Genomic DNA, 27,798 nt, shown 5'->3' with positions numbered 1-27,798 from the left:
AAGTCTGTTGATTCTTAAAAGAGGATCCAACTTTGCCACAATGGAAGTAGCCCAGTCTCAGAACAAGTCTACAAGAATGAGTGTTAAATAGGGGTGCCTGGGTGGCTCAGTGGTTAAGCATCTGCCTCTGGCTCAGGTCATGATCCAGGGTCCTGGGATGGAGCCCCGTGTCATTGGGCTCCCCCCTCAGGGGGAACCCTGTGTTTTTCCCTCCCTCTGCCTGCGGCTCCCACTGCCTGTGCTCACTCTCTGTCAAATAAAATAAAATCTTAAAAAAAAAAAAAAAGAATGTTAAATAGATTGAGTTCCTGTTTATGTGGAATATTTGAATATCAATTTGAATATCCTTGCTTTGGGGCTTCTGGGTGGCTCAGTGGGTTAAAGCCTCTGCCTTCGGCTCAGGTCATGATCTCAGGGTCCTAGGATCAAGCCCCGCATGGCCTCTCTGCTCAGCAGGGAGCCTGCTTCCCTCTCTCTCTCTGCCTGCCTCTCTGCCTACTTGTGATCTCTGTCTGTCAGATAAATTAAGAAAAAAAAAAAAAAGAATATCCTTGCTTTATGTAATTATGGTCGTAATAGCTAATTGAATTTAAATTTATGTTTTTTATTCTCAAAGTAATACATGGTTTGCTGCTCAGTATGGCAAATTGGCCATACATCAATCTTTTCTCACTTTCAAATCCCAATAAAATTGGTAATAAAAGAATAAATACATCTACAAGGATAAAGAGGAAAAAAGGGAAACATTGGCAGACAAAAGATTTCAACAATTTTTGAACAAAGTAGAGGAAGCCATGGGCTAAAAAGCACCCAGGGGGTGCTGCAGAAGAAATGGGAGCCTATTTGTTCCTTAGAACTGCAGGGAGTCTCAGGACTTGGGTAGGAGGAGGTAAGGTGAGGCAGAGGGAATTAGTTGAACACCAGGGAATTCATTGAAATTGTACATACAGAGTAATTTAAGTTGGGGCTCCCTCCCTTCTCCTAATGTAAAATGCTGGCCTTTGGATATTTGCTCCTCAAGCAAAAAAATAGTAGAATTTATCCTCTAGAAAAACTAAATGAGCTTAGAGGAAAGAGAACCACATCCTGATATTCAGGGGACCCCAGGAAAAAGAGTGGCTCACCATCCAGTTGTCTAATTTCCACATATCTCAGCCACATACCCAAGCTTCTACCAGGCAAGTATGAAAAGCCTGTAACATGAATGAGAGATGGAAGTAAGCAGACAGAAGGATGGAAACCTGGTTGAAAAACAGAATGCAGGGCATAGAGGGAAGATTTTTTAAAAATCCAGTTAGCGGGGCAAGTGGGTGGCTCAGTCAGTTACAGGCTCTGCCTTCAGCTCAGGTCATGATCCTGGGGTCCTGGGATCAAGCCCTATATCCGGCTCTCTGCTCAGCGGGGAGTCTGCTTACCCCTCTTTGCCTGCCTCTCTGCCTACTTGTGATCTCTGCCTGTCAAATAAATAAATAAAATCTTAAAAAAAAAAAATCCAGTTAGCATGCACAGAGAGAGGAAAACAGGAAAGTTATTTTCAACGTAGAAGTCCGTGTTCAGCTAATCAATTGTAAAGACAAAATAAAGGCATTTTTCCAACATGTAAGAACTCATAAAAATTGCCTTCCGAATACCCTTTTTAAAGATGCCACTGGTGATAAAAAACAAGAACAAACAAACAGAAAACCCCAGCTAAACAAAGGAGTAAATCCAGAAGGAGGGAGGCATGGGATCTAGGACAAAGTGGGTCCAGACTGGGAGAGCAGTTAAAAGATGTTCTAGGCGAATCACTGTGCAGCTGAGAAGCCAATCCATATTGAGAAAGAAACTAGCAAACTCCAGAAGAAATGTTTCTAAGGGAAAAGGATTTAAGAACAACTGATATGATGGGGAAAAATATATATATATATGTATAGCAAAATGTGCAAGTGAAAAAGACAAGGCACTTAATTAACTACAGATAAAACAAAAGACTGTCTAAGAAAAGGAATTCTATTATGTAACTTGGCTCTGCAAGGAATAATATTTTTTTAGTAAACATAGCTTAGGGATTTAAAATGCTACTTTGGGGACACCTGGGTAGTAGTTGGTAGTAGTTGGTTATGCATCCGGCTCTTGATTTCAGCTCAGGTCATGATCTCAGGGTCCTGGGATCGAGCCCTGAGTCAGGCTCTGCCCTTAGTGGGGAGTCTGCTTGAGGATTCTCTCCCTCCCTCCACCTCTGTCTCTTCCCCCTGCTTGAGCTCTCTCTTTCCATCTCTCTAAAATAAATAAATAATCTTTAAAAACAATTGAAATGCTAATTTGAAAAAAAAAGAAAATGAAAGGCTACCGTGAGTGGATAAGGAGAGAGGAATAATGGACAGGGCAAATGCCATATCTTCATTCATTCCATGAGGCCATCAATAGATAATTTCTAAAAATAAATTAAGAAATAACAATATGAACAAACTATTTAGTGATAAGGTAGCTTTTTTTTTTTTTTTTTGAAGATTTTTTTATTTACTTGACAGAGAGAGAGACAGCCAGAAAGGGAACACAAGCAGGGGGAATGGAAGAGGGAGAAGCAGGCCTCCCGCTGAGCAGATAGCCGGATGTGGGGCTCGGATCCCAGGACCCCAGGACCAGGAACCGAGCTGAAGGCAGACGAGCTGAAGGCAGACGAGCTGAAGGCAGACGCCCAGTGACTGAGCCACCCAGGTGCCCCTGGTTTTTTTTTGTTTGTTTTGTTTTGTTTTTAAAGATTTTATTTATTTGTTTGACAGACAAAGATCACTAGTAGGCAGAGAGGCAGGCAGAGAGAGAGATGGGGAGGCAGGCTCCCTGCCAAGCAGGGAACCCAATGCGGGGCTTGATCCCAGGACCCTGAGATCATGACCTGAGCTGAAGGCAGAGGCTTTAACCCACTGAGCCACCCGGGTGCCCCCTTTATCTAAGATTTTATTTGAGAGAGAGAGAGTGCACACAAGTAATGGGGATGCAGAGGCAGACGGAGAAGCAGAACCTGCTGAGCCAGGAGCCCAATGCAGGGCTCTATCCTAGGACCCTGGGATCATGACCTGAGCTGAACGCAGATGCTTAACCAACTGAGTCACCCAGGCACCTCAAGATAACTTCTGTAAGAGCAGTTAAGAGTTAAAAATAGTTGTCTTTGGCTTTTTTTTTTCTTTTTAGAGGGGGTCCAGCAGAAGGAAGGGGGAGAGAGAATCTTAAGCGGGGTCCATGCCCAGCATGTGGAACACTACATGGGACTCGATCTCAGACACCTGAGATCATGACCTGAATTGAAATCAAGAATTGGGAGCTTAACCAACCAAGCTACCCAGGCGCCCTGTCCTAGGTTCTTTAGAACGTGATCAGAGACATGTATGCCTAAGACTTATGTGTAAAGGTGTTTCTAAGAGTGCCAGTTGCCTGAATGAATCAGTATAGTGTTATTTCAGTGAAATGCTGTGTTCACGTTCACCATCCTATGCTCTTACACACTCTTGAAAACAAAACACAAATAACAGTTGTCCTAGGGAATGAAATTGGAGAGATATGAGACCAGACTTCTTTTTCATTATGTCTTTTTGTTCTGATTGATTTTTTTAGAAGATTTTATTTATTTATGTATTTGACAGAGAGAGAGAGAGAGAACACAAGCAGGGGAAGAGGGAGAGTGGCAAGCAGAGGGAGAAACAGGCTCTCTGTTGAGCAGGAAGTCTGTCTCAGGGCTCAATCCCAGGACCCTGGGATCATGACCTGAATCAGAGGCAGGCACTTAACTGACTGAGCCACCCAGGTACCCTAGTTCTGATTGATTCTTAAAACTGTATTTCTATATAAATTTAATAAAATGTCATGAAATTTAAGTAAAAATATATAAAAATTTAGAGTAAAAATAAATGAATAAATTATAGGTAATTTGGAAAATATAGAAAGTTATGTTTAAAAATTTTGTCCTTGCTTATTTGCAGTCATTATTGTTAATTTTCTCCTTTTTTCTCTGCAATTTTAAAAATAGTGATCATGGTGCACAACAATTTCATATCTTTTTGTTTACTTAATACATGTTTCACTTTCATATTATTACAAATTCCTTTAAACTTTATTTTCACTAGGTAAATAATCTGGTTATCAGATCAAAATTTATTCAACCATCCCCCTCTTTTTTTTTTTATTTTTCTCAGGAGGCTCCACACCCATCATGGAGCCCAACTTGGGGTTTAAACTCACAACCCTGAGATCAAGAGTCAGATGTTTAACCGACTGAGCTACCCACATGCCCCTCAACCATTCCCCTCTTGAGGGCTAATCTTGTTTTCCATTATTCCATATATAGGGGTCTTTTTTTTTTTAAGATTTTATTTATTTATATGACAGACAGAGATCACAAGTAGGCAGAGAGACAAGCAGAGAGAGAGGGGGAAGCAGGCTCCAGAGAGCCTGATGCAAGACTTGATCCCAGGACCCTGGGATCATGACCTGAGCTGAAGGCAGAGGCTTTAACCCACTGAACCATCCATATACATGGGTCTTTAGTATCCAAGTATAACTGACCCAAAAAAGGCCTATTAAAGTGAACCCACTTTAAGTAGAATCAAAATCTCAAAGTAGTCAATAAAGTTTGATTCGGTCTTTCCTTAAAAAAAAAAGAAATTGAACTAAAAACTAGGAAAATATCCTATAATTACAACTATGTTTTAATTCCTAAATTAAAAAGGAGGCTGTGTTTAGTTTTTTTGACAATATCTTGTGATAGTATAGTGACATCCTTCACATCATGTTTGACATTCCAATGAAATTACAGACAACACAATTTAGAAAAAAGTATTATTTGGAGCATCATTAGTTTTCCCAAGGGCAGCTCCTCTAACATTTGAAATCATTTTTTCTGAAATGCTGATACTGCCACAATCCTTGTCATCGTCTTTCTTTTTTTGTTAGCTACTTTAACTTTGCTGGATCCTCATTGGGCAATGAAAGCCTTTTCCTGTTGATTTGGGCACTTCTCCATCATTTTCATCAAGTTCATGAAATCTTACATTTTTTAGTAAAATTTACATTTTCATTTTGAATTGGATTTGCATTTTATTTGCAGTGTATTATTAAATATCATTTAATGCTGACAGAGAAAAACTGACTTACAAAGACAACTGCAGTGGTGGATGCCAGTATTAAGCAGGGAGAGATGCTTGAGTAGGATATAGTTTTGTAAGAGATCAGTTATTGGAGAACTCTTCTGTATTATGACAGTTTTGTTTACATTCACCACTTCGCTATGCAAGGACAATACTGAATACTCAGAAAATTTTTTTGCTGGAAAAAAAAAAAGAGACTAATGCTAACATAAAAATTCATAAAATCTTTTCTAAGTTTTGGCATCGTTTTTTATGGATTATCACAAATGGTATTTACTAGAGATGATATATGACTTCTTCATCTAGATTACCAAACTTTCTAAAAAAAGTATTAACATTCATTTACATCTTCATCAGCAGTCAAGGGAGTGACCATTACATAAAATTTGTATAAATTTTGTTTATCTTTAATTTTAAAAATATTTGTTAACTTGATAGTAAAAGAATGGTATCTCATTATTTTAATTTACTCTGTAGGATCTGAGACTATACATTCTAATTATTTGTTAATTAGTTATTTGTGGTCTTTCCTGCATACTTTCTGGTCAAAGTCTTTACCCAGTTATCTACTGGGTGGAGTTTTAACATTCTTTTCACTATAGAGTTTGTACAAATCAACAAAAAAGATATTAGCACTTGTATTTGGTGAAGCTTTCCAGGGATTTTGCCTTTGAGTTTTGTGTTTTTATACAGAGAGAAATTTAAAGTGTAAAATGCTTATGTCATCAAATTAGAGAGGTTGTCATCACCTTCTGGAATGTAAATTCCATGAACGGGGGTGGGGGTGGGTGGGGGGGAAACGCTGTCTTATTCATCAATGCCCAGACCCTAGTACAGTGCTCAGAAAATGTGTTGAAGGAATGAATGAAATCTGTCTTTTCCACCACTTAAAAAATTCCCCCAGAAACATGTTCACTTTAATTTTCTTTCATGTATTAGGCATTTTGATTCTTTAAAAAATTTACAGTTCTTTGGTTCCTCTGAAATGTGTTTTGTGTACAGTTGCATGGTAAGGCTGTGGTGTCATTTGAGTCCTACTGACTTAGGACAGTTTGCCTCATTGTTGGTATACCTGATACCTACAGTCACCAGAAATCTGACCTGTAGATCTGGTGCAATATAGTATGGCCTATAGACACCCACTGAGTCACTCTAAATCTTTTGATAATGAGGCAAGTTATAAAAGATGGATACATATAGGTATGCCTTATATGAAAAGTAGCCCATTGTGGGCACCTGGTTGGCTCAGTCAGTTAAGCGTCAGCCTTCGGCTCAGGTCATGATCCCAGGGTCCTGGGATTGAGCCCTGCATTGGGCTTCCTGCTCAGCAGGAAGCCTGCTTCTCCCTCTCCCACTCTTCCTGCTTGTGTTCCCTCTCTCACTGTCTCTTTCTCTCTGTCAAATAAATAAAATCTTAAAAAAAGAAAAGTCCATTCAAATTTCTTAATCATTCATGCATAAAATCTCCAGGAGCAACCCATTAAAAGACCATGAGAAAGTAAATGACCATGTGAATGCATATCAGATCACTACATGTTTTTTAGTTGTAAAAAGTACATTAACTTTGGATTTGAAGATCCTCTAGGATCATAAGTGCCTGAAGTCCTCTCAGTGTGGAGCAGCTGTTCTCCCTTGTTAAAAAACACAGCAGCTTGGACGCTCAGTGTGTGGCTCAGTATGTTAAGTGTCCGACTCTTGATTTCAGCTCAGATCACGATCTCCTGGTCATGATTTCCGGGTTGTGAGATCAAGCCCTGTGTCAGGCTCCACACTCAGTGCGGAGTCTGCTTGGGATTCTCTCTCTCTCCCTCTGCCCCTTCCCCCACCATGTGTACACACTCCCTCTCTCAAATAAGTAAGTCAATCTTAAAAAAATAAACAAAAAACCAAACCAAACCAAAACAACAACAACAACGATAAAAACCCACAGTCTTCTTGTTTGTGTTACGGATTCAGTTGGTGAATTATGTTTTGTCCCTAAAGTGTAGGTAGCTCTCAAGAGAAGCTGTTGGTAAGGGATCTGTTGGGTTGGAAAATAGTTTTTCATCTTCAGATTATCAATGTAAGGCTGTATAGTCTTTGGCTATTTCAGTTATTGTTGAAGTAATAATAATTGGTTATGGATCGGCACAACTGTTTTGTTCACAAGACTGTGAGGAAGATACTTATGTGAGTATTTTGGGATAGATGCCAGGAGTCACGGCCCATCATAAATAAAAAGGGCCTTTTTGCATCCATGAAAATGCCACCTTTCAGCACCTTGATAATAATGACCAAGCTCCACAAATCCCAAGACCTAAAGGTACAGTTGCTTCATAGTGGGATTGTTTTAAAGAGGGGAAAACTGCAACAAATCCCAATCATTCTCAACCAAGGGAATTGGACAAAGTAACACTTGTCATTTATGGTTTCTCCTCCCTTTACCCTTCCCTTTATTTAATTGATTTAATTGCTCTCATAAATGACCCAAATAAATCTCTAGACCCACCAAAAGATTGCATAGATTTTGTCCCTTCTTGAATGTCTTTCCAAGTGTGGGCATTAAGGACATCAGAGATTCTGCACAACTTCTTTGAATATACTGAGGACAATGATGACTTAAATAAAGGGGACTAAGGAAGATTCTGTTTTTCCCAGCCTTTTTCCCCCAGTATCTACTTGGCATGTGGTCTGTACGGGGCCAGTGCTGCTCTCGTCTATTGCTGGTGGCAGCATAGACAATACAACCCCTTGAAAGGTAATTGGGCAGTATGTTATCTTGTGGCCTGCTGATTCCATTTTGAGAAAACTCTCCTAAAGTAATGATCTTGTGCAGAAATAATTCATCTATACAAAGATATCATGAAGGGATTACTTATAATAACAAGATGACAACAGCAGCAATGTAGGAAGAATTATGTGTGTAAAAAGCAGGAAAGGCACCAAAATCCATTTAGTGGCTGTGCTGAGGTGTTGTGATTAAGGGTTGTTGTTTACTTCCTTTCTTTTCCATTGCTTTTATAGTTTTTCAAAATATAAGCTTTAGAAGTCAGAGAAGAGGCAGGGTACTTGGGTGGCTCAGTTGGTTGAGCAACGGATTCTTGATTTTGGCCCAGGTCACAATCCCAGGGTGTAGAGATCGAGCCTGACATGGGCTGGCACCCAGCGTGGAGCCTCCTTGGGATTCCCTTTCTCCCTCTCCCTCTGCCCTTTCCCCCCACTCATGGACACACCCTCTCTCCCTCTTAAAAAAAAAAGAAAAGAAAAGTCAGAAAAGAGGTAGCATTTAAAAAAAGAAAAAGAAAAAAGGTAGTCATGTCTGAGAATAAGTGCCATCAAAATAGTCAACATAAAAATATTTTGTTACTTAAATAAAAACAGCGCCACTTACTACTGCTACTTAATTAGGACTCAGTCATTCACATGATTTGGGACTTCCAGTGATTTGCTGAGCAGATTCTTTACAGTTATTAATTCTCACAATTGTATATAAAGTGAAAACAAGACATGCACACCTTTCCTGACAGTAGAAATACAATCTTAAGAATGTCAAGCGAAAATGAGTTTCTTTTATTTGATGTCAGAAATATTTCAAGATGTTTCTGTATTTCTTAAAACCTGACAAGCCTATAAAGAACAAGGAAAGGATTAGATAAACAGGAAAGAGCCTGTACAGATAGGAATGAGCGTTATATGATTTGTCTGTTTTAGTCACATTTAATAGCATTTTGAAAAGGGGATAGCAGATCTGTGCCATACTCTCTGCATTAAGACTAGCACTCTGAAAGACTGCTGAATCATTCCAGCTGCTTTTGCATTTATGAAATTAGTTCAATTAAAAACCTAAGCTGATAGTTTGAAATTCCACAAGGAACAGAAAAATAATTAGTAAACATGGTCAGATTGAATCAAGCCAAACATAAACTGATTTCTGCTTGAATGGAATCTGAAAGATGATTAAAGCAGGTCCCGGTCTCAATCTTCTCAAAGATGAGTTCACTGGTAGGTAACATTTTTGAAAAATATAACCTTTTAAATGTAGCTACAGATGTACTAGGATTTTTTTTTTAAATGAAAACATATCCTGGCAGTTTTTCTTTCTAAAAAATTTGTGCAACTTTTTCAGTGGTATTAACACCAAGAGAGTCATATATCCCTGTTCGGCTGCAAGTGTGAAGAATTTCCTGCTCTCCTTTCTTATAACAGTGTCTTGACTGGGTAGAGGAAAAAGAATGTAATTGGTAGGATTTTTTTTTTTTTTTTTTTTCAGTTGCAAGTGACAGAACTTGCATCCTGGACTGGCTAAGCAAACAATTAAAACATAAAAGTGGGATGGACTTTATTGGTGCACAAGCCTCTAGGACTTTTGCCACTGATTTACCTTCCTCTGGCTGTTGGGCACACTTTGTTTATGAGCTGAGCAAGAGGACACATGAGCAGTCCCAGGTGCGCACCTGCCTGCCTAGCCACCTGAGTGTGAAAATACAGGCTCTTTGGACTGGCCAGGCGACAGTCACGTGTCTGCGCTGGGCCAATTCCTGCAACCAGGAGTGGCCGGCTTTGCCGAAGTTCCTGTGGGCAAGTACCGCCTTAGATTTCTAAGGCCGGTGGTGCCCTGGGATCAGGTAGAAAAGGGAGGATGGGTCCGGTGAACATCTGCAGCCATGCTGAATTGCCTGGGGGTCCCCAGCAGGTGCATTCCTGTAAAAGCCGCACTTTTATGGTGGGCAGGTTGGTGATCACTGAGTGTTGCCTGCCCACCGGCCTGCGCCTCCGGCCCGCGCCGGGAACCCCGGACTGCTGTGGTTTCTCTCTCGGCAGGAGTAAACAGTATCGAGCTACACTTAAGAGGTATGGTCAATTCCTAATTTCGCAAATGTGAATAACTTTTGGCCTGAAAGTTTTGCGTCTACCCTACTCAACAGCACGCATGTCTCCTTTCTCTCTCCTGTGAACCCGTAGCCCAGCGGTTACAGAATTCTAGAATTTCGTGAGTTGCAGACGTTCTGCCACAGGCCTCCTCCTGAATTCCCAGACAGGCAGCTCCGGCTTGTCTCTGTGCCCACCTCCACACAGGAGTCTGCTGTCCCTGCTGTCCTTTTGGGGGGAACGTGTTCCAGCTATTACACGCATGTCGCCAAATTTAGGGGAGATCCTTTTACCACCCCATCTAATAATTTCAATTTATGCTGCTTATTACTTGTGTGTTACATGTGTATAGGTGGACATTTGGGGCCATACATTTTATTTCTGACCTTTTGTCTCTTCAAGGGAAAGAGAAGTTGTACCTCGGATCAATGGGGACAGACTTTGTGCTTTTCCTAGGTTCCCTTTAGCTTTGTGATTTTTAAAGAAAAATAGTTTAGAGCTGAGTGGTGATACCTCCCAGCAGTGAGAAGCAAGGTCAGTAACTGGCTCTGGATCCTACAACCCAGGTGCTCAAGTGTTTGTAACCCTCACCCAGCCTCAAGTTCTCGACTGTTACATGAGCACTGGTGACCAGAGTGGGTACTGAGCTAGAGACAGGGCAGGGATGGGCAGCTGCCCTGGCAGTGGTGAGGGAGCCAGGGGAGCCGGCAGTGGGCAGCCACGGAGCCGGCTGGAGAGGTGCCCCAAAACCCGCAAACCCAGTTTGCAGAGGTGGATGGTTTGCAGAGGTTGGGAATACAAGAGTGACATTGAACATTTTACACCTGCAGTTAAACCATAAATGGTTCTTAGTGTTAATACATGTGTAAAAACCAGTAAAGTGGTAACTGTCCAGAGAAAATTGAATTTCAGGTCCCTAACTTTTTTTTTTTTTTGGACAGGAGCCTATGCACATTTTATTTTATTTCTGCAATGCGGTGAATTTGACTGAATGGTTAAAATGAATGGCATCTTCCTCCCTGGGTAGCTTTCCCTAACCTTTCCTATTACAGCTTCTGTACAGACGCTTCCTCCAGCCCCTTGCCCTGAAAACTCCATCCCCTCCTTACTCATTCGGTCTTAGCTCATTTGTACTTCCTTAAGGGATTCTCAGGCCCCTGAGTGTACCCTCTTACATGCTATCCCACAGCATCCTGTATGCCCCTTTGTGTCATATGCCACATATTTGTCATGTTTTTGGCATGGCATATATATATATATATAATTCCCTGCTAGAATGTAAGCCCCACGGGAGTAGGGAACATGTCTATCATGTCAGTTAAGACTGAGTTCTGCTGCTAGTAACAGAGACCCCAAATAACAACATTATAAATGGGAGAAGAACGGATTTCTGCCATGTATAAATTTCCCGCAGTAGGCAGTTCAGGGCTTGTGGGGCAATCCAGCAGCATCGCATTTCTCCGTGCTGCTCTGCTAAGTGTGGCTTCCATTCCCATGGTCCCAGAGAGCAGACAACATGGGTCAACCCTTGGTTGACCAACCAACCAGGGGGCAAGAGGGTGGGGCAGATGGATAAGCTGCCCTCTCCGTAGGGATGCTCTGAATTCATACACACCTCTTCACCTCTGTCCTATAGCCAAGAAATTAGTCATCCAGTCACACCCAGCTTCAGGGTAAGCTGGGAAATGTAACCTTTGTGTTGGGTAGACATGCGCCTTTTAAAAATTGTTCTAATACTGGGGCCCCTGGGTGGCTCAGTGGGTTAAGCCTCTGTCTTTAGCTCAGGTCATGATCTCAGGGTCCTGGGATCGAGCCCCACATCGGGCTTTCTGCTCAGCGGTAGCCTGCTTCCCCCTCTCTCTCTGCTTCTCTGCCTTGTGATCTCCACTTGTGATCTCTATTTAGAAAAAAAAAATTGTTCTAATACTAAGGGATAGAATGGATATTGGGAGACTTACAGTGGATAATGGACTTACAATGGACAATGGATATTGGGAGTTGGGAATTATTCCCGATTCCCAGCACACCGTGGGGTGTACTGTATACTGACCGAATGAAGAAATGAGCTGAGCACTTATGTATTCATTTACTAGGGCTACCATTACAAACTGAGGGGCTTAAACAACAGAAATTTATTGTCTCACATTTCTAGAGGAAGTGCAAGATGGACATGCTGGCAGTGTTGGTTCCTTCTGAGTGCTGGGAAGAAAAGTATCTTCCATTCCTCTCTCCTAGCTTCTGGTGGTATGCTGACAATCTTTGGCCTCCCTTGTTTTGTAGCCCTCCACCTTCGTCTTTGCATGGTGTTTTCCCTGTGTGTGTGTCCTAAATTCCCCTCTTGATGAAGGATAGCATTATATCGGATTAAGGCCCATCCTAATGATCTCATCCTAAATAATTACATCTGTAAAGACCCTATATCCATAGAGGGTCACATTCTGAGGTACTAGTAATTCAAAATTGACAGGAGCTGTGAGTTTTGGGGGGACACCATTCAACACAATAAATGTGTAGGGTTTGTGGATTTTGAGGGAATCACAATTCAACACATAACAACTTGGAATAATTGCACCTACCCTTGCACAGTCTTTCAGAGGTACTTGGTTGGCATTTTGCTGCTCTGGGATGCCCCAGAGTGATACACCTCTTAGTTCCAGAGCAGTGTGGCGTAGGTGAACCAGTCCCACTCCCCCAGCCCTGGAGGAGACGTGGGCTCTGTGGAGGCATGGCAGGGCTTACCAAAGGCCTACAATGGTACTGAGAGTTATCAGCCATTGGGAAGCTCCTTCATGGTATGACAGCGTCCTAGGAGCACTCCAGAAAAGTCAGTAGGGCCCATGCATTCTGAGCCCTTTGTAGTAAGTAGAAAGTGGCCGCCCTTGGCACCATCCCATGGCCCAGAGATCACACTTAGCACTTGGCACAGACCGGAAACAGCGGGGCCTGGTGTAGAGTCTTGAAGCCAGGCAGTTAGCTCAGCCCTCCCTCAGGTCTGTCCTTGCCCCTCGTACCTTTTGGGATAAAAAGAATCCCTCCCTGGACTATAAACTCCTCTGAGGTTGAAGGTAGTATTCTATTTATTTGTGCCATCCCTGTAGCTCCCATTGCTTAAAGTGGCTCTTGAGTAGAAACTCAATGACTTTTTCAAAGGGAAAAGAAAGATAATTACCATCTTGTCAGGAGGGTTGAGATGTAATCATGCCCCAAAACAGAAGAGTGGGTAACTATGAAAGGTTTCCTGTAGTTTATTTTGGAAGAAGGTCCTGGGACCCTAGGAAGGTGACAGTTCTGTTCGCTCTTGGCTCCGAATGTCAGTGGTCTTTGAAAGGCGTAGCTTCGGGAAACCCAGAGTTGCCAAATCATGACCCTGACCAAAACAAGGGTTAAGAAATGGCTCATCTGATTAGTGTGACAGGTGCTTAGTACTGCTTGGTGGACCTGGGAGCTGCCCTTCACCCGTGCATCCCACACAATGTGAACCAAAGCTCCAGGTCATGCTCATTGATCCCCAGTAACTGAGGGAGCAACCCTCCTAACCAGTCAAATATTCTTGTTTTAAACACCCTCCCATCGATCTGGATCCGTTTTCTCAACCCACATTCTGAGCCATGCTGGGTGTTCCCTTCCCCCCATTCCTGCACTGCCCACTCACGTTTACCTCCAAAGTAGGGAGTCTGCCAGAGCTGCCACCCGCCCACTGCAGGATGTTGGCCCAATCGTTAACGTTTCACTTAGAACATTCCTGTGGCTTCTGGAATATGAATTTGGGCCTGGATCCACTTCCCTAATGTTGCCTCTTTGAAAGATTGCATCAGACACATGTGGGGCAAATAGTATGCAGTCATTTCTTTCTGCCCCAAGTCTTAGGCCCTTGGATTTAGATGACCCAGCCCCCAAGCCTGTACAGGGAGGCTGCTGGGTGGCACAGGCCTACATCAGTGCTTCACCAAACCTGGCACCTGGACTCCGAAGGAGCTCATGATTTGGAAACTCAGAAAGGGAAACCACATCAGGTTTGGGGGAAAGGGGCCATGCAGTGGCATATCTTAGCCATCCTGTAAGGGGCTGCTGTAGGCATAGAATCAATGGTAGCACACCTAGCAGCATCTTTTGCTGCAGCGACCATTCTGATGTGAAAGTACTACGGTTATTATGGCCAAACCGAGGGTGGAGAGTGTCGCAGTGACTGTTCCTATCGGGTTCCCCTGGATTTCTATGCTTTGGCTTTTATGGCAGCTCAGATTTCTCCGGTGGGAGTGTACAGGTCAGTCCACACAGAAAGCCTCACCCCCATAGTGATCTCTGTCCCATGTAGGCATCAATTTCAAAGTATTACTGTTTTCATCTCTCTGCCATGAGCTGTAGAATTATGAGGCGTATCCATCCCTTGATTTTCCGACTTGCACTTGACTGTTAATAACAGACTCCATTCACGGAGGAGTAATTGAGAATGGCAGCCCCAACGACACGGCTTTGCCACCCACGGGAGGGAACAAGGGAAAGCCTGGTTCTGAACTCCCTCGGTGGGTCTGCAGCTGGGCACCTGTTCGCTGTATCTGATGGGCTCATTTGCAGCCCAGCCTTACCTACGAGAAAGGTCTCACAGGACACGGTTCTGTTCTAGCCTTATTGTATATTTTATCTTTCTTTCCTTTGCTCATTTTTCACATTCGTTTATCAATACGGTAGGTGTAATTTTTTTTTTCATATCTCAAGAGCGCTCAAGTCCATTGTAGAAAAATTAGAAAATGCAGGTAAGAGGAGTAGTTCTTACTATTCTTATGATAAAAGAAGTTCTTTTTAAACAACATCCTGCCACCTGGGGAAAACAGTTAAGCAAGCATTCCATTCCCCATGTTTTGGGGCACATTTTTTTTTTAAGTTTGCATTTGCACTTAACAGTATTTGGGAGTAGCTTTATGTCTGTAACAATTCATCACTAGACAGCTGGATGGAAGAATCACGATGTATTTACCCAGACACACATTATCGGTGATTTAGTTGATTTCCAAATACTTGTATCCATTCTCGATTGTTTTCTTAAGATGAACTCCTAAATGTGGACTTGCTGGGTCAGAATAATAAACATACCTCCTCTCCTTGTACTGTAAAAACTTTAGACGTGTAACCACACAAACACAATCCTCCAGCAAGCCCCCGCGTACCCATTCAACAATTGTGGCTCCTGGTCAGTGTGTCCTCCCACCCACTTCCCCTAGTCCCTGCATTATTTGAGAACAGATCCCAGACATCATGCAGAATGACTCATTTCTATCAAATAGTACAGGTATTTTAAAATGGGAGAGAAAGAGTAAACTGCCAAAAAAAAAAAAAAAAGAGGTTAACGTCTTGTGCACATGATCCACTGTGATGTTTGGACCCTTTCCATTTTCCCTGCTGTATGTGGGCTCAGGACTCTTCATTTGTCTCTTGATTCCTGAAGCAGTCTGGTAACCAGTCTCCTTTCTCTTCCTCTGGATAGGCTGACCATTTACAAGCCATTTCATATCTTACCAAATTGCCCTCCACAAAAGCTAAGCAAATTTGTGCTTGCACCAGAATCCTAGAGGAGTGTCCATGCTGGTGGTTAAGATTTGGGGGTTTTCGAGAACATTTCTCGAGGAGTCAAGATGGCGGAGAAGTAGCAGGCTGAGACTACTTCGGGTAGTGGGAGATCAGCTAAAGAGCTTATCTAAAGATTGCAAACACGGGGCGCCTGGGTGGCTCAGTGGGTTAAGCCTCTGCCTTCAGCTCAGGTCATGATCTCAGGGTCCTGGGATCGAGCCCCACATCGGGCTCTCTGCTCAGCGGGGAGCCTGCTTCTCCCCCTCTCTCTCTGCCTGCCTCTCTGCCTGCTTGTAATCTCTCTCCTTCTCTCCGTCAAATAAATAAATAAATCTTTAAAAAAAAAAAAAAAAGATTGCAAACACCTACAAATCCAACGGGAGATTGAAGAGAAGAAGAACAGCAATTCCAGAAACAGAAAATCAACCACTTTCTGCAAGAAGATCAACGGGAAACCCAGCCAGGACCAAGTTCACCTACCAAGGAGAGCGGCGGAATTCCAGAGGAGAAGAAAGCAAAGCATGGAACTCATGGCATTCTCCCCATGATTTTTTAGCCTTGCAGTTAATTTAATTTTTTTTTCTTTTTCAATTTTTTTTTCTTTTTCTCTTCTTCTGCTAAATTTTTTTAACTTTTATCGTTTTCTTTTTTTAACGTTTTTTAAATAGTTTATCTAATATATATATATTTTTTCCTCTTTTTATATTTTTTCTTTATCGGCTTTCTTTTTTTTAATAGTTTTTTTTTTCTTTCTTTCTTTCTGAACCCCTTTTTATCCCCTTTCTCCCCCCTCACAATTCGGGATCTCTTCTGATTTGGCTAAAGCATATTTTCCTGGGGTTGTTGCCACCCTTTTAGTATTTTACTTGCTCCTTCATAAACTCTTATCTGGACAAAATGACAAGGCGGAAAAATTCACAACAAAAAAAAGAACAAGAGGCAGTACCAAAGGCAAGGGACCTAATCAATACAGACATTGGTAATATGTCAGATATAGAGTTCAGAATGACGATTCTCAAGGGTCTAGCCAGGCTTGAAAAAGGCATGGAAGATATTAAAGCAACCCTCTCGGGAGATATAAAAGCCCTTTCTGGAGAAATAAAAGAACTAAAATCTAACCAAGTTGAAATCAAAAAAGCTATTAATGAGGTGCAATCAAAAATGGAGGCTCTCACTGCTAGGATAAATGAGGCAGAAGAAAGAATTAGTGATATAGAAGACCAAATGACAGAGAATAAAGAAGCTGAGCAAAAGAGGGACAAACAGCTACTGGACCACGGGGGGAGAATTCGAGAGATAAGTGACACCATAAGACGAAACAACATTAGAATAATTGGGATTCCAGAAGAAGAGGAAACAGAGAGGGGAGCAGAAGGTATATTGGAGAGAATTATTGGAGAGAATTTCCCCAATATGGCAAAGGGAACAAGCATCAAAATTCAGGAGGTTCAGAGAACCCCCCTCAAAATCAATAAGAATAGGTCCACACCCCATCACCTAATAGTAAAATTGACAAGTCTTAGTGACAAAGAGAAGATCCTGAAAGCAGCCCGGGAAAAGAAGTCTGTAACGTACAATGGTAAAAATATTAGATTGGCAGCAGACTTATCCACAGAGACCTGGCAGGCCAGAAAGAGCTGGCATGATATATTCAGAGTACTAAATGAGAAAAACATGCAGCCAAGAATACTATATCCAGCTAGGCTATCATTGAAAATAGAAGGAGAGATTAAAAGCTTCCAGGACAAACAAAAGCTGAAAGAATTTGCAAATACCAAACCAGCTCTACAGGAAATATTGAAAGGGGTCCTCTAAGCAAAGAGAGACCCTAAAAGTAGTAGATCAGAAAGAAACAGAGACAATATACAATAACAGTCACCCTACAGGCAATACAATGGCACTAAATTCATCTCTCAGTACTTACCCTGAATGTTAATGGGCTAAACGCCCCAATCAAAAGACACAGGGTATCAGAATGGATAAAAAAACAAAACCCATCTATATGTTGCCTACAAGAAACTCATCTTAAACCCGAAGACACCTCCAGGTTTAAAGTGAGGGGGTGGAAAAGAATTTACCATGCTAAGGGACATCAGAAGAAAGCAGGAGTGGCAATCCTTATATCAGATCAATTAGATTTTAAGCCAAAGACTATAATAAGAGATGAGGAAGGACACTATATCATACTCAAAGGAACTGTCCAACAAGAAGATCTAACAATTTTAAATATCTATGCCCCTAACGTGGGAGCAGCCAACTATATAAACCAATTAATAACAAAATCAAAGAAACACATCGACAAGAATACAATAATAGTAGGGGATTTTAACACTCCCCTCACTGAAATGGACAGATCATCCAAGCAAAAGATCAACAAGGAAATCAAGGCCTTAAATGACACACTGGACCAGATGGACATCACAGATATATTCAGAACATTTCATCCCAAAGCAACAGAATACACATTCTTCTCTAGTGCACATGGAACATTCTCCAGAATAGATCACATTCTTGGTCCTAAATCAAGTCTCAACCGGTATCAAAAGATTGGGATCATTCCCTGCATATTTTCAGACCACAATGCTCTAAAGCTAGAACTCAATCACAAGAGGAAATTTGGAAAGAACCCAAATACATGGAGACTAAACAGCATCCTTCTAAAGAATGAATGGGTCAACCAGGAAATTAAAGAAGAATTGAAAAAATTCATGGAAACAAATGATAATGAAAACACAACGGTTCAGAATCTGTGGGACACAACAAAGGCAGTCCTGAGAGGAAAATATATAGCGGTACAAGCCTTTCTCAAGAAACAAGAAAGGTCTCAGGTACACAACCTAACCCTACACCTAAAGGAGCTGGAGAAAGAACAATAAAGAAACCCTAAACCCAGCAGGAGAAGAGAAATCATAAAGATTAGAGCAGAAATCAATGAAATAGAAACCAAAAAAAACAATAGAACAAATCAACGAAACTAGGAGCTGGTTCTTTGAAAGAATTAATAAGATTGATAAACCCCTGGCCAGACTTATCAAAAAGAAAAGAGAAAGGACCCAAATAAATAAAATCATGAATGAAAGAGGAGAGATCACAACGAACACCAAAGAAATACAGACAATTATAAGAACATACTATGAGCAACTCTACGCCAACAAATTTGACAATCTGGAAGAAATGGATGCATTCCTAGAGACATATAAACTACCACAACTGAACCAGGAAGAAATAGAAAGCCTGAACAGACCCATAAGCAGTAAGGAGATTGAAACAGTCATCAAAAATCTCCAAACAAAGAGATTATGCTGAGTGAAATAAGTCAAGCAGAGAGAGTCAATTATCATATGGTTTCACTTATTTGTGGAGCATAACAAATAGCATGGAGGACAAGGGGAGATGGAGAGGAGAAGGGAGTTGAGGGAAATTGGAAGGGGAGGTGAACCATGAGAGACTATGGACTCTGAAAAACGATCTGAGAATTTTGAAGGGGTGGGGGGTGGGAGGTTGGGGGCACCAGGTGGTGGGTATTGTAGAGGGCACGGATTGCATGGAGCACTGGGTGTGGTGCAAAAATAATGAATACTGTTATGCTGAAAAAAATTAAAAAATTAAAAAAAAAAAATCTCCAAACAAACAAAAGCCCAGGGCCAGATGGCTTCCCGGGGGAATTCTACCAAACATTTAAAGAAGAACTAATTCCTATTCTCCTGAAACTGTTCCAAAAAATAGAAATAGAAGGAAAACTTCCAAACTCATTTTATGAGGCCAGCATCACCTTGATCCCAAAACCAGACAAGGATCCCATCAAAAAAGAGAACTACAGACCAATATCCTTGATGAACACAGATGCAAAAATTCTCGCCAAAATACTAGCCAATAGGATTCAACAGTACATTAAAAGGATTATTCACCACGACCAAGTGGAATTTATTCCAGGGCTGCAAGGTTGGTTCAACATCCGCAAATCAATCAATGTGATACAACACATTAATAAAAGAAAGAACAAGAACCATATGATACTCTCCATAGATGCTGAAAAAGCATTTGACAAAGTACAGCATCCCTTCCTGATCAAAACTCTTCAAAGTGTAGGGATAGACGGCACATACCTCAATATTATCAAAGCCATCTATGAAAAACCCACTGCAAATATCATTCTCAATGGAGAAAAACTGAAAGCTTTTCCGCTAAGGTCAGGAACACGGCAGGGATGTCCGTTATCACCACTGCTATTCAACATAGTACTAGAAGTCCTAGCCTCAGCAATCAGACAACAAAAGGAAATTAAAGGCATCCAAATCGGCAAAGAAGAAGTCAAACTATCACTCTTCGCAGATGATGTGATACTCTATGTGGAAAACCCAAAAGACTCCACTCCAAAACTGCTAGAACTTGTACAGGAATTCAGTAAAGTGTCAGGATATAAAATCAATGCACAGAAATCAGTTGCATTTCTCTACACCAACAACAAGACAGAAGAAAGAGAAATTAAGGAGTCCATCCCATTTACAATTGCACCCAAAACTATAAGATACCTAGGAATAAACCTAACCAAAGAGACTAAGAATCTATACTCAGAAAACTATAAAGTACTCATGAAAGAAATTGAGGAAGACACAAAGAAATGGAAAAATGTTCCATGCTCCTGGATTGGAAGAATAAATATTGTGAAAATGGCTATGCTACCTAAAGCAATCTACACATTTAATGCAATTCCTATCAAAGTACCATCCATTTTTTTCAAAGAAATGGAACAAATAATCCTAAAAATTATATGGAACCAGAAAAGACCTCGAATAGCCAAAGGAATATTGAAAAAGAAAGCCAAAGTTGGTGGCATCACAATTCCGGACTTCAAGCTCTATTACAAAGCTGTCATCATCAAGACAGCATGGTACTGGCACAAAAACAGACACATAGATCAATGGAACAGAATAGAGAGCCCAGAAATGGACCCTCAACTCTATGGTCAACTCATCTTCGACAAAGCAGGAAAGAATGTCCAATGGAAAAAAGACAGCCTCTTCAATAAATGGTGTTGGGAAAATTGGACAGCCACATGCAGAAAAATGAAATTGGATCATTTCCTTACACCACACACGAAAATAGACTCAAAATGGATGAAGGATCTCAATGTGAGAAAGGAATCCATCCAAATCCTCGAGGAGAACACAGGCAGCAGCCTCTTCGACGTCAGCCGCAGCAACATCTTCCTAGGAACATCACCAAAGGCAAGGGAAGCAAGGGCAAAAATGAACTATTGGGATTTTATCAAGATCAAAAGCTTTTGCACAGCAAAGGAAACAGTGAACAAAACCAAAAGACAACTGACAGAATGGGAGAAGATATTTGCAAATGACATATCAGATAAAGGGCTAGTGTCCAAAATCTATAAAGAACTTAGCAAACTCAACACCCAAAGAACAAATAGTCCAATCAAGAAATGGGCAGAGGACATGAACAGACATTTCTGCAAAGAAGACATCCAGATGGCCAACAGACACATGAAAAAGTGCTCCATATCACTCGGCATCAGGGAAATACAAATCAAAACCACCATGAGATATCACCTCACACCAGTCAGAATGGCTAAAATTAACAAGTCAGGAAATGACAGATGCTGGCGAGGATGCGGAGAAAGGGGAACCCTCCTACAGTGTTGGTGGGAATGCAAGCTGGTGCAACCACTCTGGAAAACAGCATGGAGGTTCCTCAAAATGTTGAAAATAGAACTACCCTATGACCCTGCAATTGCACTGCTGGGTATTTACCCTAAAGATACAAACGTAGTGATTCGAAGGGGCACGTGCACCCGAATGTTTATAGCAGCAATGTCTACAATAGCCAAACTATGGAAAGAACCTAGATGTCCATCTACAGACGAATGGATAAAGAAGATGTGGTATATATACACAATGGAATACTATGCAGCCATCAAAAGAAATGAAATCTTGCCATTTGCGACAACGTGGATGGAACCCTAACCCTAACCCTCTAGGGTATCATGCTTAGCGAAATAAGTCAATCGGAGAAAGACAACTATCATATGATCTCCCTGATATGAGGGAGAGGAGATGCAACATGGGGGGTTGAGGGGGTAGGAGAAGAGTAAATGAAACAAGATGGGATTGGGAGGGAGACAAACCATAAGTGACTCTTAATCTCACAAAACAAACTGAGGGTTGATGGGGGGAGGGGGGTTGGGAGAGAGGGGGTGGGGTTATGGATATTGGGGAGGGTATGTGCTATGGTGAGTGCTGTGAAGTGTGTAAACCTGGCGATTCGCAGACCTGTACCCCTGGGGATAAAAATATATGTTTATAAAGCTGTAAAAAAAAAAAAAAAAAGAAAAGAAAAAAGAAAGGATGAATACCCAAGTTTTGTAGCAACATGGACGGGACTGGAAGAGATTATGCTGAGTGAAATAAGTCAAGCAGAGAGAGTCAATTATCATATGGTTTCACTTATTTGTGGAGCATAACAAATAGCATGGAGGACAAGGGGAGATGGAGAAGAGAAGGGAGTTGAGGGAAATTGGAAGGGGAGGTGAAACATGAGAGACTATGGACTCTGAAAAACGATCTGAGAATTTTGAAGGGGTGGGGGGTGAGAGGTTGGGGGCACCAGGTGGTGGGTATTGTAGAGGGCACGGATTGCATGGAGCACTGGGTGTGGTGCAAAAATAATGAATACTGTTATGCTGAAAAAAATTAAAAAAATTAATAAAAAAAAAGATTTGGGGGTTTTCTTCTTTCTTTTCTTTTCCCCCTTTCTCCTTCCCCCTTATTCCTTTTTCTTTCTTTGTGAATTTTTTAGACCCAGAAACAAGAATCATACCCTTATTTTAGTGAAAATTTATTTGGTTATTAATGAGGTTAAAGCCCCCCCATTTCCTATATGAATAATTATATTTCCTCTTTGTGAATTACCTTTTACTAATTTTTCTATTAGAATGATTGTCTTTTAAAAATTGTGTTCATTCTATGTGAATATCATAGCATTGTGATTTTGTCATCAAATCACTATAAAGACTTGTTTGGACTAAAATAACACACACTATACTCTTACGAAAGAACTCGTGAGTTCTAGGAAGTTAACAACTCAAAGCAGCAGTCGTTAACAGTCTGAAGGACAGGGAGAGAGTGAGCTATGCCAGTGTGGGACGGCGGGTCCAGGCAGGACCAAGGGGGGCTTTTACAGGTCACTTAAGCCTCAGTCTCAGACACCCACAAGGCAGGTAAAGCAGGTAAAGCAAGTATTATTCCCACTTGACAATGGCTTGTGCTAGGGCATACCTTCATAACTTCCAAGCCCCAGTCTAGGGACTTTTCTACCCTATCACAAGTGATCCGTATGTTTATTTGTGGAAGGTAAATAAAGCATTAAAATATAACAAATATTAGTAATCATAAAAAACTCTTTTTCTCCCCCGTATAGCGTGAAGGCCCAGGACCGGGTCATTACGACTTGAAAATACCTCCAGTAAATTCTATTACTTCCTGTTTTCAATCCAAAGTACCTCGATTCCTGCCCGCTTGTTCTGTAAGTACTCTAAAAGATGATGTTTGTAGGTTTTGTGATTGGGGTTGGGGAGGGCAATGGGGGTTGGGTTAGAGTTCTAGACAATTCTAATATGTATATATAGATATATCTAATTGCTGGTCGAGGTGGGAAAGAACATGGAGCTCAAAAATCTGACAAGCCCCCCGGGCTGTTTCAGTCTCAGAGGGACTCCAGACACAAAGATGGGGGCCGAATTTGGGGTTCAGTTGACAACATCCAGCACAGTAATTAGCTATCAGTGTTGTGACCCGGCTGCTCTGTGAGAACATGTATCTAACGAACTGAGGCAAGCAGTGGGCGGTGGCTGACCCCGTCCACGTACAGTTCTTTATGTATACGGTTTTGGGGGGGCGTGTGTGTGGCCTCAGACCAGAAACATTATTATTGAACCAAAGGAGACCAATATGGCCTGAATGGTCATCCTGCCCCTAAGAACTCAGGAAAGACAGCAAAGGGGGTCAAGTCCCCAGTGAGACACAGGTACATGGCAGCAGCGTTTGAGCCTCAGAGACCTAGAGAAACCCAAGAAAAATTGCGAAAGCACTACATGAAGCTTATGAACGGTGGCTAGTTTTCTTTAAAAAATCCTGACAGTTTTAATTCCCATGGCCTTGTTGTTCCCCATCTGCACCCCAGCTGGCAAGTCCCCAGAACTCACTGGTATGTAGCCTTACTGAAGGTGGTTGGGGAGACAGAAATACAAGTTCTGCCTATAAGAAAATGGGCCCATCCCCGTGGTTCAACGAAGGGTGGGTGTCCCAGGCCAGTGCCATGAAGATCTCTCTCAGAGCTACCAGCTCTGGTGTGGGGTTAGTGTGGTCTTTATCTGGAGGAATACTGGGGAGTCCCTGTTGGTAAAATTAAAAACAGACCCAACAGCAGGAGGTGATGGGTCCCTTCTGTAGATCTTAGCACCCTAGTGGCATTAGCATGATCCAGACACAGACTTCTGTCTAAGCTCCCAAGGCTGAGCATCTTCAGGAAGCTGGAGTTATGCTAACCAAACTCCCAGGAAGCTGATAGAGAAGCCAGAAGGTGCGCTTTACAAGTAATTTACAAGTGTCCAGTAAGGCAAGCTGCGGTCTGGAGCCACTTGCTCTATGGGGTGTCTCCCCTTATAGGAAACTCTTCACTGAAGCTATGGACAATCCGAAGTTTGCTCAGTGACAGTGAAATCAGGGCTGGGGGATAGAGCCGGGTGTTCTCAAGGTCTGAGAGCCACCACGGGTAGCCTCCTGGGGGGTAGCCTTGTGAGACCGAGGCCCACAGACCTGCTGTTCTGTGGGCTGGTTTTCCAGGACTCCACCCGCATGTTGCTTCCTCATTAATAGCACTAATAAAGGCTTCGGCTTCCTTTGACGTCTGGCCAGGACTTGATTAGATTTCCAGGCTGTTCCTCCGCTTTGGCAGAGGAGACATCCTGTCACTGACCGCAGCTTCTGCGGGCAACTGACTTCATCCACTCTGGCCTGACCACCCTGTCCCACTTCCAGGGTAATCCTATTTCCACCTTCTCTCTCTCCTGGAGAGATAACACACTGCAAAGAAGGATGGAAATGACAAGCCCCTGATAATAGGGAATAATAATAGTGCCGGTAGCTAATGTGCCGAGAGCTATCGCTGCCAAACTGGGGCTCTCCGCCCTGGAGGGCCTCCAGCAAGCCTCGTTAACTCCTGTCTTGGGTGAGGCTGAGGAAGCACAGGGCCCAGGGTCACACCCAGCCATTGGTGGTGAGACTGGGACTCGAACTCAAGCCTGTCTGACGTCAAAACCTTCCCTGGGCCACACACACACAAACACCGATGTTTCACCAGTAGACCCGAGATAAAAATCCCTTCGGGCTTCCAGAATCTGTATGTGTCCCCCAGCATGGGAAATGCTGACCCAAGAAATCGAAGTCTTTGCCTGAGTCTATGGAAATGACATCGGTTACATTTGATCACTGTAGAAGAGAATCTTCATTGACATCATTGGCAAAATGACTTTTTCAAGAATTTCATCCAAAGGAAAACATGGCTTTTAGAAATGAGAACTTATAGATCCCTTGAGACTACTTTGGACCCTGGGGTCTGCAGACTTTGAGGTACAGAAACCCGAGTCTGGACTTTTTGAAGTCAATCACCCAGGTTCAGAATCCATTTTCCACAGTACCTTATCACGAGACTAGGTGCTTGGCAGGGTGGGGGACGACGATGGCATTCCTAGGGACAGGAGCTGTCTGGGCAGAGTGCCCCTGAGAAAGTGTGCCTTGAGGGGCAGGTGGGATGTGAGCCCACTGCCTAGCAGGCTCAGGCCAGTGTTTGCTTGTCTGCCCTTCTCTTGACCCTTCTGGAGTCCTGGAGAAAGCCATGGATGGGAGCAGGCCTCTGTTAAGGACCGGCTCCAAGTCAAGGTGCCCCAGGCCACAGCGTAGTTGGGCGTGACCCTCATCTTCCTCAGTAGGGATTTGCCAGTTAGGGCTGAGCCCACAGCTGGCCTCAGGGGGCCCCTGAGTGTTGGAGACATGGTCTCATCAGTCCCTGTTTTCTGCTCTGTTTTCAGAAAACCCCCGGCCCAGGAGCATACACGTCTTCAGTGCAATTCCCCAAGCAGCCCCCCACCATAGCCAAAATGGGCCGAGAGAATAGCCTTTTCTTCAACAACACAATTGGCTTTTAAAATAAAACCATCTTGGCCCTCAGCTATTTTGAGTTTAGCAAGTGCTTCTGTTTAGAACACTCTGTTTTATGTTCTTTAGAAGGGATTGACACAGAACATCATGGATTGCTCAGGCGACCCTCCTGCCCGCTTCTGTGGAATAGTTCCAGCATAATTTCCAGTTCACTCTCGAAAGTGTCCTGGCTTGAATAATAAAGTGCATTCACTCTGTTTGTTGTCCAAGGATACATTCCAAGACAGTGCTCCTGGGCTCCTCCTGCGGCAGCTTGGACAGACTCTGATGTGTCTGGGCTGTGCTCCGCGTGGCCATGGGCATTAGGGCTATAAGACCTCACAGCCTCACGGATGTGTCCTTGGGGGTCAGCATTCAACCAAGGCTATGCTGGGTGTGCCAAGATCCCAGCAGGTGGTTCTTTCTCTCTCTCAAGTCCCTGAAAAGAATAATATTGATTCAACCCAATGGGTGTTTGTGGTTTTAAGTCAACAAAAATATTTGAGTATCTGCTCAGCGCCAGGTGTGCTGGGGTTGGGGCGCTTGGAGATGGGTTGCATCACAGAAGGATGAATAAGGCATGTGACTGAGTTTGGGGAGGGCTGTAGGGGAGACAAGGCCAGAGAGGGAATTTGGGGTAGTGCCTGCCTCCAGGAAGGCTTTGAAAGCTGTGCCATGTGGCTCTTCCAGTCCCCTTGTGTCTAAGCTCAGGGACTGCCCTCACATGGTGGCAGTTCTACTGGGAAGACAGTCACTCATCTCAGAAAGCCGTGAAGTCACTGGTTCTGGTGCACAGAGGAGGCCACAGGCGGGCAGAGCAAGGATGAGGCTGCGTGGCCATGAGCGGTGAAGGATGGCTGTGTGCAAGGGACCTGGAGGCTGAGATGGGCAGAAAGGAGGGGCAAGAAGGTTGGGGGCAAAGACCCCTTGAGGGTGAAAGGCAGGGATAAACATTTGCTGGAGGGGGACTGAGGGAGCCTGGCCCAAAGAAAGTGGGAGGTGCCATGAGGGTGGAACGGAGTTGGGCGGGGCTTGGTCGGAAGCCAGGCCCCATGCAGCCCTGCGTGCTGGGAAGACCTGCTCAGGCAGCCTCTACCAGACACACCCCCTCGCATGACAGCGAGTATCTGGTTGGAGAGATTCCAGAATCATTAATAAAAAAACTAACATAAAAAAGAAACTAAAATAAATGCTTATATTTTGTGTGGGTTTTTTTTTAAAGATTTTATTTATTCATTTATTTGAGAGAAAGAGAAAGAGAGAGGGCAAGAGAGCACAAGCAGGGGGAGCGGAGCGGCAGAGGGAGAGGGAGAAGCAGACTCCCCACCAAGCAGAGAGCCCCACATGGGGCCTGATCCCCGAACCCTGGGATCATGACCCGAGCTGAAGGCAGATGCCCAACAGACTGAGCCACCCAGGCACCCCTATTTTGTTGTATTTTAAAAGAACCACCCCCATCTCTCCTCCCTACCTTATAAGCCTTACAAAAGGGGTGTTGGAGGCAAAAAAGAGAAGGTTGTCATCTCACTGAATTTATTCAAATTCTCATTTGTTGAAGAAACTCCCTGTGTTGCGTTCTTTCAGAATAGAAAACAGGTACTTGTTAAGATCAGACGTGTCTCGGGGGTGGTGGCTGATCTTGTTCCACTTTGATCAGAAGATGACTGCAGGGCAGAGAGTTCCAAATTTTATTCTCCAAGTGGGTCAGAGTCCCCTGCGGGGTCAGAAAGTAACAGCGGGCATTTCTGACAGAGGGGGTTTTCTCTAGGAAACAGTGGCTCAGGTTGCCCCAGTGCTCAGGGAAGCAGTTGGTTCTAGAAAGCGAGAGAGGTAAGAGGTGGTCTATGTCTGTGTGAGGGCTTGTAGATGGAAAATGAGAGGAACCTCTCATACCAGCAAGAGGTGTAAGCATAGGGGTACCTCCCTGAAAAGAGTGGGAGCCAGGGGCTGGCAGGAACTACCTCTCTGCCTCTGTCTCCCCACTGCTTCTCTCTCAGGCCTGCTTCTCCCTCAGAAGGCCAACCTTCACTGCCTCTTCACATGTATAGGTTGTA

At 43.0% G+C, this 27,798-nt stretch overlaps 1 protein-coding gene across 1 annotated transcript in view; it reads left to right on the top strand.

The window, feature by feature from the left end:
* Positions 1–26,188, top strand: part of STPG4 (sperm-tail PG-rich repeat containing 4) — a 46,569-nt gene extending 20,381 nt beyond the window's left edge. The window contains exons 6-7 of the mRNA XM_047747188.1: positions 22,968–23,072; positions 25,636–26,188. Coding sequence (XP_047603144.1) covers positions 22,968–23,072; positions 25,636–25,752 — 222 coding nt within the window. The 3' untranslated portion in view covers positions 25,753–26,188. The remainder of the gene's footprint in view (positions 1–22,967; positions 23,073–25,635) is intronic.
* Positions 26,189–27,798: the final 1,610 nt, after the last annotated feature.

Source organism: Lutra lutra, chromosome 9 (assembly GCF_902655055.1).
Source record: "Lutra lutra chromosome 9, mLutLut1.2, whole genome shotgun sequence".
Lineage (NCBI taxonomy): Eukaryota > Metazoa > Chordata > Mammalia > Carnivora > Mustelidae > Lutra > Lutra lutra.
This window is presented reverse-complemented; position numbering and strand designations above follow the sequence as displayed.